Source organism: Neophocaena asiaeorientalis, unplaced genomic scaffold (assembly GCF_003031525.2).
Source record: "Neophocaena asiaeorientalis asiaeorientalis breed wild unplaced genomic scaffold, Neophocaena_asiaeorientalis_V1.1 scaffold258, whole genome shotgun sequence".
NCBI lineage: Eukaryota > Metazoa > Chordata > Mammalia > Artiodactyla > Phocoenidae > Neophocaena > Neophocaena asiaeorientalis.
Genome location: NW_020172591.1, coordinates 6,338,211 through 6,357,285, shown reverse-complemented (window position 1 = coordinate 6,357,285; position 19,075 = coordinate 6,338,211). Strand labels below are relative to the sequence as shown.

General features: G+C 34.7%; 1 protein-coding gene across 1 annotated transcript in view; it reads left to right on the top strand.

Annotated features, from left to right (window-relative positions):
• KANSL1L (KAT8 regulatory NSL complex subunit 1 like) overlaps positions 1-19,075 on the top strand; it is a 117,086-nt gene that overhangs the window by 21,878 nt on the left and 76,133 nt on the right. The window contains exons 3-4 of the mRNA XM_024738331.1: positions 3,836-4,033; positions 8,964-9,085. Of these exons, the coding sequence (XP_024594099.1) occupies positions 3,836-4,033; positions 8,964-9,085 (320 nt within the window). The remainder of the gene's footprint in view (positions 1-3,835; positions 4,034-8,963; positions 9,086-19,075) is intronic.

The following is a 19,075-nucleotide window of genomic DNA, read 5'->3' as shown; positions in this document are numbered from 1 at the left end:
TTGAATAGGGAAAACAACACTTTTTTGCTCTAATACCTTCTTGAATTATTGTAATTAAAAAATTGAGAAGAGTGGTTTAATGCATTTTAAGTGAGACAGAACTTTTTGTTTAATGTATCTTGAAAGGAAAAAAGAAACCTTTCCTCTCAGTTAAATTAGAGATAAAGAAAGGGGAAAGAAATTGAGATGCTCTTTTATAAATAGCCTTTTAAAATAAGTGCTACTTTTGTGTCTCTGGTTGGGAAACATACAGTGTTTTAGTAGTGTAAAATAAGGGACAAATGACCTAAAATGTGTCATTTGCCCCTTCTTTGACACACTCCAGGTAGTCTAAATTTTGCTTAAATTCTTAGAAGAAAGCAGGTATTAGCAACATCCCTTCCTTGTTCTTGCAACAGCTTTGTCAACACACTACAACTGCCATATTTCTCTTTTTCTCTGCTCCAGCTTTTACTGAGACAACAGCTTCTTCTCACTTTCAGAAAAAAATTTTAAATAGTTTTTCTTAGTTGGAGAGGCTGGCTATCCTATATTAAATGATTTCCCCTTTAGATTTCTTTTGTTATCCTATAATAGGGTCTTCCACATCTTAAATTGTACATTTTGTTTGTTTTAAAGTTTTCATTTAAGTTTTTGCTTAAAATTAGTTTTGATGACTTTATATAAATAATAAATACGTTGCTGATGAAACCATGCACCTCAGATGAGACTTGAACCCATTGGCCAGGACTCAAACCCAGCCAGAACCCAGACTGGGACTTGAACCCACAGGCTGGGACTCGAACCCAGCCAGAACCCAAATTAGGACTTGAACCCATGGGCTGGGACTCAAATCTGGCCAGAACCCAGATTGGGGCTTGAATCCACGATCTTTTAATTGAGAGCACACTTGGTCTCAGGACTTAGTGAACCTCAGGTTCTTGATATCTCATTGCAGAAAGAATTCAGTGAGAGACAAAGTGATAGATAAGAAGTGGATTTATTTAGAGAGAAACACACTCCACAGACAGAGTGTGGGCCACCTCAGAAGGCAAGAGTCCCCAAAATACAATGTGGTTAGTTTTTATGGGCTGGGTAATTTCATAGGCTAATGAGTGGGTGGATTATTCCAACTATTTCAGGGAAGGGGCGAAGATTTCCAGGAATAGGGCCACTGTCCACTTTTTGACCTTTTGTGGTTGGCCTCAAAACTGTCATGGCGCTGGTGGGTGTGTCATTTAGCATGCTAATGTATTAAAAAGAGCTATGATGAGGCTCAAGGTCCACTGGAAGTCGAATATTCTACCATCTTGGACCTAGCTCGTTTGAACCAGTTTTTGTCATGTCCTATGGCTATGTCATTCTTTTAAAGGTTGTGTCCTTCCCCCTTACCTCCTGTTTCACTGAGGCAATTGTTTATTTTTTCACACTATGTCATCTCTATGAGGACCTTAGGAGTGGAGGTGGGGACCTCTCTAGTGTTATTATTGGGAATAGTTGTCTTCTCTGAGCAGCTGATTTGTTTTCATCTTCATCTATGCTAAGGTTTTCACCTGTTTCAGTTAACACAACTCATCCTTCTAAAAAAAATTTGTCTTTGTTATTTACCTTATTTTATCTATCATTAGACTACTTTCCTGATCTTTTAAAGAATTCAGATTAATTTAGTTATAATTAACAAACAAAACTGTAAAATATACATCACGGTGACCCAACACATGTATATTCTTTTCCTGATTTTTAAGAAGAGGAATTATTTCTGCAGTGTCTCCAGAGGATTTAATCTTCTTCCCTTTCTTCTCTATTCTCGGTTATGGCAGAGAAAAATCATGGGCCATTCTTACATTGTGACAGTTTTGTCCAGGGCAACAGTTTAAGAGAACAAAATAGGTTATGAAGTTGACTATGAGTGTCTCCCCTGTTGAATCTTTAAAATATTATTCTTCAATGAATTAACTATAGCAGGCCTCCTACTTATAAAAAGGTAGTATTCTTATACTACCTTTTTGAAATTCAGAATCAATTTTTGCATAGAAACAATATTGTAAGTAGGGATTATGAAATCAGGGTAATTCACAGAAGCCTGGCCCATAATATAAACTGTAATCAAACCAAATAGAATTATAATTAATTTAATATTGTGAAAACTTACATTCTTTTGTATATATTTACTTGTGAAAAACCTACTAGAGACTTGTACAAATTTTGGGTAGACATTTCAGATACTTTCGAGAGCTTTTGGATTGATGATACTGTCAAGTCTAATTTAATTTTTAAAATATCAAGTGAAACAGAAACTTCTTTTAAATATATTCAGATTTCTTGACAGCCGTATTTGTGCATTCTATGAAAACAGTCATTGAGATGGGATCAACAGTTGGGTCCTTTTATCATTGTAAAAGTTAGTAGTACTGTTACAAGTATAGGTAAAAAAGAAAATGTTACTTTTACCAAGCATCATTTGTAATATATTACTGTAAAATAATAAAATGTATGTTTAATACAATATCTGAATATGTTATTTCTAAAGTGATATATTCTCTAAATTATAGTGTAAACTAAGACTACTTATATATAACATATAATCTATAGGTGGTTTCCATCCTATGTAAAGTACTTATACATGATATAAGCTAGCCCACAGCAATTATTTAATTTGTCCCATCTTGAAATACTCTATGCTTATATTAATGTTTTAGTCTATTTTTCATTCCAAGAATATAATATTTTAGCCACATTAGGCATTTAATACCTTTCCAACTAGCCTATAGGAACTTATTGACATTTTGCCCCCAAAAAAGTATGTATATATGTATGTGTATATATATATATATATATACACACACATATACATACATATATATGTATATATATATATACACACACATATATTTAATAATAATATGTATTATTCTTTGCAGGGGGAAGTGTAGTAAAAGGGGTAGGAAGGGAAGAAATTTTATGACGAGAACTGTGAAACCATTAAGATCATATCTGTGTAATCCTATTCCCCCTTTCTCTCCTGTCTTCATTACTTCTGAGGGATTAAGGGTGAGGACAGTTGGAGTGAAGAAGCTAGGGAATGTGGGGAAAGTTCAGCAAGCCAGGTGAGGAATGTGTATGTATGAAGGGTAGGCAGGGAGTACAGAGGCAGCTAGATCCCTATTCATTTCTCCAGTTACTTACATTCCAGAAAATACTCCATCAAGGTTGAAAACCTGTGTCTTTATTAATAACTCGTCTACTCTGTAAGCAATGAGAACTTTGGCCTAGAGAGTACTTTTTCTCAGTGGTGCAGTCCTGCCAACCCTGGCTGGCAGCAACAGGGTTGGGGTTCTTTAGAGTGCTCTGAAAGGAGTTAATATAAATATAAAGTTAGATTATTGTTTGGATGTTTGTAACTTTGATATTTTGATTTATGAAATTATGAGTGCTTAAATATAGAACTCAAGTGGAAATGCTAGTGACCAAAATATCAGAAGGTTATATCTGAAAATATTCTAAATTTTAGTCAGAAATGTTCATATTCTGCATGTTCATATGAACATTATGTAATGTTCATATTACTTTATTCTAAATGTATCATGCTTTTAATGCTAATAACTAAAACCAATAAGAAAAATAACTTCTTGTATGTAATTTATGACAATATTTTGCAAGCCTAACCCATCAAATATACGTTATTTTAGCCACACATGTTTTAAATCAGTGACTTTTTTACAGTTAAACTGTACTTCCAAATGTCTATTTTCTGATTTCCAAGGAATAATAAAAAGCATGGTTCGAGAGCATTGTAATGTTAAAGTTGATCTAGCAATTTGTTTTCATTGCAACTCTTTAATTGCTATTTGTCTAGGGGATAGTGATCCTAGAAGAATGTCGACTTCCAAAAGACATTTTGAAAAAGCAAATCCAATTCGCAGACCAAGCTGTTTCATTAAACACTACAGGGAATCCCCAGATTCCTCAGGAGAGTCAAGATCCTTTACCAGAGCAAGATTTTGAAATGTCACCAAGTAGCCCAACACTACTTCTTCGCAATATAGAAAAACAGGTAATGTGAAGTAAGAGTAAAGTGTGAGTGGCATCAAAATGACTTTCAATTGATTTTATAAACTCTTCAAATAAACGTGTGTCTCTGATTAAGATATTGGTTATTAAAGTTGGCCGTTTGACATTAAATACAATTAAAATATTTAGTATATATAGTCTCTATTATAATATCGATATAATTAAAGTTATTTAAATATAATATGTGGGACTTCCCCAGTGACGCAGTGGTTGAGACTCCACGCTCCCAATGTTGGGGGCCTGGGTTTGATCCCTGGTCAGGGAACTAGATCCCACATGCATGCCACAACTGGGGAGCCCACATGCCACAACTAAGAAGCCCGCCAGCTGCAGCTAAGACCCTACACAACCAAATAATAAATAAATTTATAAAATATTAAAATAAATTAAATAAATAAATATAATATGTAATGTGTTGGTACATAGCTATAGGGTGATAACTCATTTATATTAAGGTTGGAAAATCTTGTTTTCTAACAAAATAGCTTATCATTGGACTTTTCTCATGGGGAAAGAACAGTGGTACCACTTAATAGATCTGAATGGGGTGTTTGATTAATTTAGTGATAGAAAGTTTTAGTGAAAGATAACATTAAAATACAGATTCTTTCATTAAAAAATGATCATGGAGATAGAGAGTCTAATAAACTCCTAATAAATTACTTTGACTCCAAAGCTTTTCCTGGTATTTAAATCCTCTTATGGATGACTCCAGAAGTTTAATTATTCTGTCCTATATTTATCCTTTGAAATCAAAACATTTTTTGCAAGATTAATATTTAAAATTTATTTCATATTATTTATAAAATTTAAATGAAGAAGAGGTTACATATATAATAGCCAAAATATCAAATGTATAGAAATAGACAAGAAATATGAAGGTATTTTATAAAAAAATAAATATCAACTGCATTACATAAAACAAGAATAAGAATAATTGAGTCATAACTTGTACTTGAATAGGAAAACACATCACTGCAAATCACAGTAAATTTATTAGCCCAATGTGAACTTAATAAAAAATAGCACTAAGACTTTTTTGAAAGCTGATTGTTGATACTAATATCTACAAAATAGTAAATGTGCAAAAATGTAGATGCATTTAAAATACTGAATGTAATATAAATCAAATATTTTATTTGGTAAGCAGACTAATCAAAAAACTAAGGAAATAGAAAAAATATTAGCCATTTATTTTAATGTAGACTTTGGTGGCTCTTAAACAAACCTGGCTTTCTAAGAGTTTGTTAACTTGCAACCAGATTGAATCTGCCAGAATATACTCAGTTGGGACCACAGCTGCATGATTACATTATTCCAGTGGATAATATGTATTCTCATCCCTGCCCACATTTAATTTTTCTGTTGTTGTTGTTGTAGTTGTTGTTTTTTCTGACATACATTGTGAAATAATATAGTACCAGATTACTACTGTCTTAATCCTGGTAAGTCAGAATGTGGAGTAACTTCTCCCACCCCATATTTGTTAAGTTTGCAATTGCCTAGAGCTTTTTTTAATTTTCCAATTTCCAATGCATTGTCAAAATACTATTATGAATATTTTATAATTCAGAAAGTTATTTTGTAATTACCTGGTGTTAAACTGTAATGTACTCTACCATATAAGTGGTGTTTTCAATCAATACTGATTATATTCCTCTTCCCTCTTTTTTTTTTTCCCTCTCCTCATCCCTTGGGATCAGTACCTTTTCAGTTTGATCCTAGTTATTTCACACGAATAACGTGAGCACTTGATCAGTAGGCCTTTGACTCTTTTTACCTGTAGGTCACTACTTATCCTTTGGAAAGAGTTTTCTTGTATTTTTTTCTTTCTTTTTGTTTAATATTTATTTATTTTATTTATGTATTTAATTTATTTTTTTGGCTGTGTCGGGTCTTAGTTGCAGCTTGCAGGGTCTTCGTTGAGGCACGCAGGGTCTTTCGATGTGGCACGCAGTCTCTTCCTTGCGGTGCTCGGGCTTCTCTCTAGTTGTGGCATGCGGGTTTTTTTTTTTTTCTGTAGTTGCAGGGCATGGGCTCCAGGGTGCATGGGCTCTGTAGTTGTGGTCCGTGGGCTCCAGAGTGCATGGGCTCTGTAGCTTGTGGCAGGTGGGCTCTCTTGTTGAGGTATGCGAGATCAGTAGTTGTGGTATGCGAGCTCAGTAGTTGTGGCACGCGGGCTTAGTTACCCCCCAACATGTGGGATCTTAGTTCCCCCACCAGCGATCGAACCCACTTCCCCTGCATTGTAAGGCGGATTCTTTACCACTGCACCGCCAGGGAAGTCCCTCTTGTATTTTTTCTTTCTCCTTGGTAGCACCAGTTTGTTTGGTTGGACCTGAGTTCACATCAGAACTGGCTAGTTTGCTGGGCCCAGGGCAAAATGAAATCACACAGCCCTTTGTTAAAAAGTTTTAAGTTTTAAGCCAGTGACAGCAGAACATTAGCCAAACATGGGATCCTTCTGAGTGCAGCCCCATGTTACTGCACAGGTTGCTCACCTATGAAGGTGGCTTTGGGTATCATGTTCATTTTAAGTCCCATTGCTGACAGGAGTGTCAGAGGCTTTGGGAGGGAAAGGAACCAGGAGTTGTGAGAATACTAATGGCTCTAGACATGGAGAGGAAAAGGATGCAGAAAGGGGCAGCACCAATCACTTGTAGAGGTCATTTATAAATTACCTGTGAACAGGTAGTGTGCTCTTGAAACACATGCTAATAATGTTTTTATAGGCCAATTAAAAATTAAGTTGTTTTCAAATACTCATTGAAGAAGACAGTCTAGGGGTGAGTAAATGGAAGAAGGGGTGGCAAGCCTGATATTACACATATTTTTTTAAAAATATAATCTATTGGTATATAACTGTTTGCCTGCCGTAGTGGAACTTGAGTATAGATCAGGTAATCCTTTGACTTGATTAAATTTACTGTTAGAGGAATGTTTTGCTTACCAAACTTATTTATGTTCCTCAAAAACAACTAAAGAGTTGGCAGTTAAGATATAAAGGCACTATTGGGTTGTAGACTGATATGTGTTTTAAAAAATAACATTGATTCATAGTATTAATGCATACTTCCATTATTAGATAATATATTTTGTTCATAAATTGAAAGGTGACATTATTTTAGAACTTCAGATAATTTAAAATAAATTTCACACAGGTATATTTACATTAGAAACTTCATTATAAATAGCTAGTAAGTGTTTTGACTTTTAAAATTGTTTTTTTTTTCAGAGTTCAAATTATGCCTCTCCTAATTTTACCTTTATATTCATTTTTACCGTGAATTTTCTATCCCAAATATGGACTCAAGTATATGAGGTTTTCTTGGGCAGGCGTGGGGTGGTTGTTAGGGTAAAGCTGGAGGTTGGTTGTGATGCTGTCACTCTGGACCAATTATTCACACATACTGATTAGCGACCTCCAATGGCTAAGAAGATTTTTAGATATTTTTGAAGGTGGAACAATGAGAAGAGTGTACTCTATAAATTTCTTTGTATGACCAAATTAATGAATACTTGATAGATGGATAAAGAGTGTATTGATGATTTTGAAAACTAACTTTAATCTAAAAATGTATAATAATTTAAAAAATAAAGTCATTAGATATGTATTATTTTTCAAGAAAATAAGTGGTGAAAACATTTCAGGGTCTTCTTCATGGAAGACTTTTTGAAGAGTTCAAATATTATATTTAGCTCTATCATATTCTCTAGTCTCATTTCTAATAGCATGTTATTTGTTTCATACAAATAGAGTTGCAAAATAATTATTCCATATGCCCTCGTATTTTAGAATAGAATATCTTTCAGTTAATAAAACTGTGAAATATGTCTATATATTTTTAAAATATAGTCACACTATATTAAGTAAGAAAACCAGATTTTAGAAAATTGATGCAGCATAATTTACTTAAAAGGATGTGTGTGTGCATGTGTGCATACACTCATGCTCACATATATTCAAAATAAAAAGTTTTTTCTTGGGGTATGGATATATACCAAGATATTAGCAATGGTTTTCTCTGTGAAATATGATTACAGGTTATTTTCTTTTCATTTTTGAAACCTCTTCATACTTTCCCTTTTTTCTACAATGAACTATGATGGATTACATGTGTAATGAAAAATGTTATCCTTTTGTAGAAGTGTACTGTTTTCCATTGATGTGGTTTATGCTTATTATAATTGTTGTATGTGACTGTTTTGAGAATAGTATAATATTTATTGTATATTACAAATAGCTTACATATAAGTTTGGGATAAGGGTCAATGAAAATTTGGGGTACCTGAAAAAACTGGTATATTCAAATTAGGAAAAATATTGAGAAGCAGTATGGTATAGGAGTCAAGCCTAAGTTTGAATCCTAGCTCCATTTCTTACCAATTTTATAATCCATGATCGAGGTGCTTAATCTGTCTTTGCTTAAGCTTCCTCATCTGTAATTGATTTTAATAATAGTAGTATCAGTAGTTCTAATATTATCTACTTTGCAGGTTGGTTGTAAAGATTAGAAATATTCTATGTTTAGTGCTTGGTATAGTACCTGGCACATAGTGAGCACTTAATAAATTATAGCTATGAGTTTGTTATTATTAATTTGGCTGCGTCAAAAAAAATATTTATGTAGATTCTATCAGCTGAGCTTAAATGTTATAGAGGATAGGATGAGTAGACAAAAGAACTGAAGCAAAAAATGATATGGAAAAAAAGAGTACTTTAAAATGTAGATTTATTTATAATAATGGAAAAACCAGTAATGGTGTAAATTGTCTTTGTAGAGTAAAATATTTACTAAAACATAAACATTTACTTGTTTCATGAGAAGTTAAACTTTAATAGGCACTAAAGGTCTGAGATTTAACCATATTCCTTGCTTAGCAGTAGTAAAAGACTTACTGTTTTCTTGCAGAGCGCACAGTTGACTGAGATCATCAGCAGTTTGATTGCCCCTCTCAACTTGTCCCCAATGTCATCACCCCTCTCCTCTAAATCCTGTAGCCGTAAATGTCTGGCTAATGGCATTTCCAGGAGGTAGGTGTCAGTGGGATAGTTTGTAAGGCGAATTTGGCTTTGCTTATTTTGTTTTTATTTTGTTTTGATCTTTTAAGTATTATAGCTTCTTTTTTCTTCTTAAGCATTATTAGAGTACAATCAATAAATCATGGATACATTTTTAGATAACATCAAACTTTTATAATTAAGGGAACTATAAACCTGAGAATGAGGGATAAAGCTTTCCAGGAAGTTTCTAAATTTTTATAATGTTTCTAAAAATGAAAAACAGTGATACCATTTGCTACAGAAGTACTGCCATATTTAATATACCTTCCATTTTATAGTCTTCAGCTCCATACTGCCCTTGCAATACATTTTAAGAGTGAAAGACCCTACGTATAGTTTGGGCATGGAAGATTGATTGGTAGATATCATCCATAAAATTCAGCTTAAGTTTTACTCATGTTGTAAATGAGTCATCTTGGTGGGGTTTTTTTGTTTTGTTTTGTTTTTATTTTGGCCGCGCTGCACAGCATGTGGAATCTTAGTTCCCTGACCAGGGATCGAACCCGCACCCCCTACATTAGGAGCAGGGAGTCTCACCCACTGGACCGCTAGGGAAGTTCCCCTAAAATGAGTCATTTTGTATCTCAGCTTTTATAAGGTAAATTTTTTACTAAATGTAATTAATATAATAATTCCTATAATCCTTAGCAATTTATTATATCATGTTAGCAAAAAATATAGATATTATGAATCCTCTTTTGGGAACATTTGTTTTCTTTATTTTGCTTACATTTCTCTTTGAATCTTTCCTTTTAAAGATGCAGTTAGAATTTAAAAAGCTACTAGAATATTACTTTGTGTGTGCATCTAATTGTTTTTTCAAATAAAATTGCAGTGAGGGCTTCTTTGCTTTAAGTACCATAAAAGGACTAAGTGTAATTTAGTATCAGAAATATTTATATTAATAATTATATGATTTATTATTAAATTAAAAAATAAAACAAGAAAGGAAGATTCATACCATGGTGAAAATTATGTGAAGTAGCTATCAGCTTCTTAATGAGACTAGTGGATATAAACTAAGTCTTAAAATAAAAATGCTGTTATTTTATTTTTATTTCTAATTTATTATTTCGAAAATCTAATTTTTAATACTTTTACAGTTTTGTTTGTACTGGGTCATGTTTACATTGTTCTATTATGGAAACAGTTATTCTACTGGTTTTGCTTTATTTTTGTTAACTTTATATTCATTCCTTATAACACTGATGATTCATTTTGAAAGGAAAGATTCTCATATGTTTACAGGATAACTATAATATCTTCATTTATGAGACCATTTCCTCATTAAGAAAGTCATAATTACAAGTTGAGCCATTAAACACCATCAGATTGTGATTTGGGGCTAAGTCAATTTTAGGTAATATTTTATTTACCTAACTAGGCATTACACTATTATACATATACGTGTGTGTGTGTGTGTGTGAGTGTGTGTGTGTGTGTGTGTGTGTGTGTACTAATTTTCATTTTAATGTACTTACCTATATTTTTGGTCATTTATTCACAAAGTATTTATTGCATAACTGTTTGCTGTATGCCATATAGTCAAAGTCCTAGGAATACAATGATGAAGACAAAATCTCCACTTTTAAATAGCTTACAGTCTAGTAGATGAACCATGTCATTGTTTAAACTAACATATAATAATAATAGAATTGTTTGCAGTTGTTTGAATATTTGCTTTAAATAACTGTCATAGTTGAAAAACATACCTCATAAAGATATATAAATCCAAGTGAGAGACCAGAACCAAGATGGTGGAGTAGAAGGACGTGCTCTCACTCCCTCTTGTGAGAACACCAGAATCAAAACTAGCTGCTGGACAGTCATTGACAGGAAGACACTGGAACTCACCAAAAAAGATACCCCACATCCAAAGACAAAGGAGAAGCCACAATGAGATGGTAGGAGGGGCATAATCACAGTAAAATCAAATCCCATAACTGGTGGGTGGGTGACTCACAGACTGGAGAACACTTATACCACAGAAGTCCACCCACTGGAGTGAAGGTTCTGAACCCCACGTCAGGCTTCCCAACCAGGGGTTCCAGCAAGGGGAGGAGGAATTCCTAGAGAATCAGACTTTGAAGCCTAGTGGGATTTGATTGCAGGACTTCAACAGGACTGGGGGAAACCGAGACTCCACTCTTGGAGGGCACACACAAAGTAGTGTGTGCATCGGGACCCAGAGGAAGGAGCAGTGACCCCAGGGGACACTGAACCAGACCTACCTGCTAGTGTTGAAGGGTCTTCTCCGTCAGAGGTGGGGGGTGACTGTGGCTCACCGTGGGGACAAGGACACTGGCAGCAGAAGACCTGGGAAGTGCTCCTTGGTGTGAGCCCTCCGAGAGTCTGCCATTACCCCACCAAAGAGCCCAGGTAGGCTCCAGTGTTGGGTTGCCTCAGGCCAAACAACCAACAAGGAGACAACCCAGCTCCACCCATCAGCACTCAAGCGGATTAAAGTTTTACTGAGCTCTGCCCACCAGAGCAACAGTCAGCTCTACCCACCAGCAGTCCCTCCCATCAGGAAACCTACACAAGCCTCTTAGATAGCCTCATCCACCAGAGGGCAGGCAGAAGAAGCAAGAAGAACTCCAATCCTGCAGCCTGTGGATCAAAACCCACATTCACAGAAAGATAGACAAGATGAAAAGGCAGAGGGCTATGTACCAGATGAAGGAACAAGATAAAACCCCAGAAAAACAACTAAATGAAGTGGAGATAGGCAACCTTCCAGAAAAAGAATTCAGAATAATGATAGTGAAGATGATACAGGACCTTGGAAAACCAATGGAGGCAAAGATCGAGAAGATGCAAGAAATGTTTAACAAAGACCTAGAAGAATTAAAGAACAAGCAAACAGAGATGAACAATACAATAACTGAAATGAAAACTATGCTAGAAGGAATGAATAGCAGAATAACTGAGGCAGAAGAACTGATAAGTGACCTGGAAGACAGAATGGTGGAATTCACTGCTGTGGAACAGAATAAAGAAAAAAGAATGAAAAGAAATGAAGACAGCCTAAGAGACCTCTGGGACAACATGAAACGCAGCAACATTCATCACATTACAGGGGTCCCAGAAGGAGAAGAGAGAGAGGAAGGACCCAAGAAAATATTTGAAGAGATTATAGTCGAAAACTTCCCTAACATGGGAAAGGAAATACCCACCCAAGTCCAGGAAGTGCAGTGAGTCCCTTACAGGATAAACCCGAGGAGAAACATGCTGAGACACATGGTAATCAAATTGGCAAAAATTAAAGAAAAATTATTGAAAGCAGCAAGGGAAAAACGGCAAATACCATACAAGGGAATTCCCATAAGGTTAACAGCTGATTTCTCAGCAGAAACTTTACAAGACAGTAGGGAGTTGCATGATATACTTAAAGTGATGAAAGGGAAGAAGCTACAACCAGGATTACTCTACCCGGCAAGGATCTCATTCAGATTCAATAGAGAAATCAAAGGCTTTACAGACAAGCAAAAGCTAAGAGAATTCAGCACCACCAAACCAACAAACCTGCTCTACAACGAATGCTAAAGGAACTTCTCTAAGTGCAAAACACAAGAGAAGAAAAGGACCTACAAAAACAAACCCAAAACATTAAGAAAATGGTCATAGGAACATACATATAGATAATTACCTTAAACGTGAATGGGTTAAATGCTCCAACCAAAAGACACAGGCTTGCTGAATGGATACAAAAACAAGACCCATATACATGCTGTCTACAGGATATCCACTTCAGACCTGCAGACACATACAGACTGAAAGTGAGGGGATGGAAAAAGATATTCCATGCAACTGGAAATCAAAAGAAACCTGGAGTAGCAATACTCATATCTGACAAAATAGACTTTAAAATAAAGAATGTTACAAGAGACAAGGAAGGACACTACATAATGATGAAGGGATCAATCCAAGAAGACGATATAACAATTATAAATATATATGCACCCAACATAGAAGCACCTTGATAAATAAGGCAACTACTAACAGCTCTAAAAGAGGAAATCGAAGGTAACACAATAATAGTGGGGGACTTTAACTCCTCACTTTCAAGGATTCTTCAATATACCCAAATCAATCAATGTGATACATCATATTAACAAATTGAAAAATAAAAAGCATATGATCATCTCAATAGATGCAGGAAAAGCTTTTGACAAAATTCAACACCCATTTATGATCAAAACTCTCTAGAAAATGGGCATAGAAGGTACCTACCTCAACATAATAAAGGCCATATATGACAAACCCACAGCAAACATCATTCTCAATGGTGAAAAACTAAAAGCATTTCCTCTAAGATCAGGAACAAACAAGGATGGCCACTCTCACCACTATTATTCAGCATAGTTTTGGAAGTCCAAGCCATGGCAATCAGAGAAGAAAAAGAAAAAAAAGGAATCCAAATTGGAAAAGAAGAAGTAAAACTGTCACTGTTTGCAGATGACATTGTACTATACATAGAGAATCCTAAAAATGCCACCAGAAAACTACTAGAGCTAATCAGTGAATTTGGTAAAGTTGCAGGGTACAAAATTAATGCACAGAAATCTCTTGCATTCCTTTACACTAATGAAGAAAAATCTTTAAGATAAATTAAGGAAACACTCCCATTTTCTACTGCAACAAAAAGAATAAAATACCTAGGAATAAACCTACCTAGGGAGACAAAAGACCTGTATGCAGAAAACTATAAGACACTGATGAAAGAAATTAAAGATGATACCAACAGATGAAGAGATATACCATGTTCTTGGATTGGAAGAATCAATATTGTGAAAATGACTCTACTACCCAAAGCAATCTACAGATTCAATGCAATCCCTATCAAATTACCAATGACATTTTTTACGGAACTAGAACAAAAAATCTTAAAATTTGTATGGAGACACAAAAGACCCCGAATAGTCAAAGCAATCTTGAGGGAAAAATATGGAGCTGGAGGAATCAGACTCCCTGACTTCAGACTATACTACAAAGCTACAGTAATCAAGACAGTATGGTACTGGCACAAAAACAGAAACACAGATCAATGGAACAAGATAGAAAGCCCAGAATAAACCCACGCACCTATGGTCAACTAATCTATGACAAAGGAAGCAAGGATATATAATGGGAAAAACACAGTCTCTTCAATAAGTGGTGCTGGGAAAACTGGACAGGTACATGTAAAAGAATGAAATTGGAACTCTCCCTAACACCATACACAAAAATAAACTCAAAATGGATTCGAGACCTAAATGTAAGACCAAACACTATACAACTCTTAGAGGAAAACGTTGGAAGAACACTCTTTGACATAAATCACATCAAGATCTTCTTTGATCCACTTCCTAGAGTAATGGAAATTAAAAAAATAAGCAAATGGGACCTAATGAAACTTCAAAGCTTTTGCACAGCAAAGGAAACATTAAATAAGACAGAAAGACAACCCTCAGAATGGCAGAAAATATTTGCAAACGAATCAACGGACAAAGGATTAATCTCCAAAATATATAAACAGCTCATGCAGCTCAATATTAAAGAAACAAGCAACCCAATCCAAAAACGGGCAGAAGACCTAAATAGACATTTCTCCAAAGAAGACATACAGATGGACAAGAAGTCCATGAAAAGCTGCTCAACATCACTAATTATTAGAGCAATGCAAATCAAAACTTCAATGAGGTATCACCTCACACCAGTTAGAATGGGCATCATAAGAAAATCTATAAACAACAAATGCTGGAGAGGGTGTGGAGAAAAGGGAACCCTCTTGCACTGTTGGTAGGAATGTAAATTGATACAGCCACTATGGAGAACAGTATGGAGGTTCCTTAAAAAACTGAAAATAGAATTACCATATGATCCAGCAATCCCACTACTGGGCATATACCCAGAGAAAACCATAATTCAAAAAGACACATGCACCCCAGTGTTCATTGCAGCACTATTTGCAATAGCCAGGTCATGGAAGCAACCTAAATGCCCATCAGACGAATGGATAAAGACAGACGAATGGCTAAAGAAGAAGTGTTAGATATATACAATGGAATATTACTCAGCCTTAAAAAGGAATGAAATTGGGTCATTTGTTGAGACGTGGATGGATCTAGAGACTGTTATACAGAGTGAAGTAAGTCAGAAAGTGATAAACAAATATCGTATCTTAACACATGTATGTGGAACCTAGAGAAATGGTACAGATGAACTGGTTTTCAGGGCAGAAGTTGAGACACAGATGTAGAGAACAAATGTATGGACACCAAGGGGGTAAAGCTGTGGGAGGGTGGGGTTGGTGGTGTGATGAATTGGGCAATTGGAATTGACATGTATATACTGATGTGTATAAAATTGATGACTAATAAGAACCTACTGTATTAAAAAAATTAAATTAAATTAAAAAAATAATTCCAAATGAAAGAAATGTACCATTGGCTGCATTTACTAAATCATGATACTTTTTCAGTCCTATCTACTAATAATCAAAGGTTCTTGTTGAAATCAGCTAGTAACTGCCATCTTTCCTGATGTTAAGTACTCGTTCGTACAAACTAATTTGGAAGTTTATAACAGTTTTGAAACCTACTAAAATTCTTTGATAGATTTAAGAGCAGATAAAAATTCATCCTCCAGTTTTTTGAAGTGTGCTGACATATGTGTTTTAATTAATTTTATTCATTTCACTAATGTATTTATTTTTGACAACAGTCAACATTTTTTTCAAATCCTTTGTACATAACATGAATTTTTTTCAAAAAGCACTAATTTTCACATTTGCTATCAAAATATAATATTTCCCTTGAAGGAAAGATTGTATTTATTTTCTAACATTTGCTAGAAAATGTAATCCAGCTACCTTTCATCAACTCGGAGGGGTGAGAAAATGTAGAATGTTAGAGTTTTTTAAATGTATACTTGATCTTTAAGTTTAATAAGTCTTGGTACCAGATAATAAGCAAACTGTTACGTGTAACAAAAGATTTGGGGGATATTCCAGGTCTTATTAAAATTTTTGTAAAAAATTCTATTTATGATAATATATACCACAATATACAAATATATTTAACCAGGAACCTAGAAACTGGAATATATTACAGATAAGAGAGTAATAACACTGAAGGAAAAGTAGAAAATTTTGAAGATATGTGGTCGTTGTGTCCGATGTCAAAGAGAGGTACTAAAATATATCTCTTGGTTTTGTCAGTTATAAATTGAGACCTTAGCAAGAATGTGTAGTTGCATGACAGAGAGATGAGAGTGGGTTAAGGGAATGGGAGATGAAATAGAGAGGAGTCAAGATTATATTTTTAAGGCTGCTCACTGTAAAGGCTGTAATAAAATGTATGTACAACGTCAAGGAAGGTGTTTTTTGTTTTTAAGTTGAAAGAAATGTAAGCATCTTTATTAAAATAAAGAGAAGGGAAAGAGCTAGAGATGGGAAATGTAGAGATACATACCACAAAATTATGGTGGGACCTTATGACAGGAGAAATCTACTTGTTCCTTGAAAGTAGAGTGAAAGAGATTAAAATGGATGTAGATGCAGTTGTTTATAAAGTGACTATAGCTAAATTAAAAGTAGGAAAGGGGGCTGAAGGAGTTTGGTAAAGGTTTGGATAGACATTGACAAGTAAAACACAGCCCTTTCCCTGTGTTTTCCTCTATTCCCTTCCTTATTCAGTGGCAGAGAAGCCTGCCCCTGAAGAAGGATGGTATGTGATTTCTAAGGGGGTTTTTTTTGTGTGTTTTTTTTAGTATCTTAACTATATTGTGAAAAGTACATGGTATTTGTAAAACTATTAAAGTATTATTTAATTGAATTTTTAATAAAATAAATGCATAGTAGTGAAATTCTATAAATTTAACAGATTATTCTATATTACTCATATTTAAGAATGTTACCATAGATTTTGAAAATTAATAGGATATATAATTTCACATTATAGTAATATATGAAAAAGTTTTGATTTAGGGATATCTATATTGAAGCAGTGTGAAATTTATTTATTTATGAACCTTTTGACTCTGGGAGTAAAATGGCAAATGAGGCCTAGTTTTATTTCTTGTAGCTTTCTGTTTTTTCCAATATTATTGTTATTTTTTTTCTTTACATATAGTTTTATATGAACGAAACATCTTTCAAACTTAAAGCTTTTCAGGAGTAAGGGCTTAGTCTAATTAATGTTATTCAAGCTTCATACTTAACCACAAAGCACTTTCTGAAGATATCCTATTAAGCATATAAATAGTATTCATTGTATGTATTTAAGTAAATGTGAAGGTAAGAAAATTCATCATTTGAGAATTTTTAAAATTCAGGTAAAATGTACATACCATAAAATTTACCATTTTAACCATTTTTGAGTTTAGTGGCATTGAGTAATTCACATTTTTATCAGTAGTTGCCATCCTCCATCTCCAGAACTTTTTTCATCTTCCTGAATTGAAACTCTATATCCATTACATAATAACTCCACATTCTTCCTTCTTCCCAGTTCTTAGCAACCACCATTCTACTTTATATCTCTATGAATTCGACTACTCTAGGTACCTCATATAAGTGAAATCATACAGTATTTATCCTTTTGTGACTGCCTTATTTCACTTAGCATAAAGTTGTCAAGGTTCATCCATATTGTAGCTTGTGTCAACATTCCCTTTTTAAAGGAATAAAATTCTGTTTTATGTATAGACCTTTTTTTTTAACTTTAAATCAGTTTATTGACATAGTAACAACACACTTGCCTCCCTGACCCCCCCATCCCCCTCACCCAATCTAGATCTCTCCCACTTCCTTCTCCCTTAGAACAAGCTGTTCAGTGAAAACAGAAAAGGGCAGACCACTTCTGCATCCCCAGTCCCATGCCTAAGCCCTGTGGAGCAGGTCTCAGGCACTACTCAGAACCTGTTAGGGAGGGAGGGGGAAAGTTAGCACTAGACTCAGCTAGGCAGAGGCATCCAATCCCCAAGAACAGATTCCCCCACAGCACCCAGGCCCTGAGTTGCTATTTTATTGGGACCAATTTTGTTTATCCATTGATCTTTGTATGAACATTTGGGTTGCTTCCTCCACCTTTTGGCTAGTGTGAATAATGCTTCTATGAACATGGGTATACAAATATTTGTTTGAGTTCCAGCTTTTTATTTTTTGGATATGTACCCAGAAGTGGAATTGGGGAATAGAATAAGAGTTTTTGTAATTGTTTACTTAGAAAATGAGAAATTATTGAATGTCGTTAATGATATTTCTAAGCCAAAATCTTAAAAAAAGCAAGAACCCAGAAAAGTAAACAAAGCACAGCAATCTACTTTGTCTGAGGCCAAATTCTGTCAAAATTAAGTTGAGGTTTTGATAGCTTTCTGGGGAAAGAGAAAAATCAAAGCCAAATCTAGGAAAATCAAGTGAAGTTTTAATAGCTTATGGGGTTAGAAGATGATAAGTCAAAGCCCATGGCTTTGCCTATAGTAGAGCGATAAAATGAAATCCTGCCTATATTTAGCTGAGATCACCTTCCTCCAGGAGCTACACCTTCACAGTAAATGTAAATAAGAAAGAAAACTGATTCCCTTTCCTGAACCCTCCTACACTGTTGGTGGGAATATAAATTGGTGCAGCCACTATGGAAAACAGTATGGAGTTTCCTTAAAAAAATAGAGTTGCCATATAATCCAGCAATCCCACTCCTGGGCATATATCCAGAGAAAAACTCTAATCTGAAAAGATTCATGCACCCCAGCATTCATAGCAGCACTATTTACAATACATGTAATACAAATACAAGCCAAAACATGGAAGCAACTTAAATGCCCATCAGTAGATGAATGGATATGTTTGCAATAACCAGGACATGGAAGCAACCTAAGTGTCCACCAACAGATGAATGGATAAAGAAGTTGTGGCATGTGTATACAATGGAATATTACTCAGCCATAAAAAGAAATGGAATTGAGTTATTTGTGGAT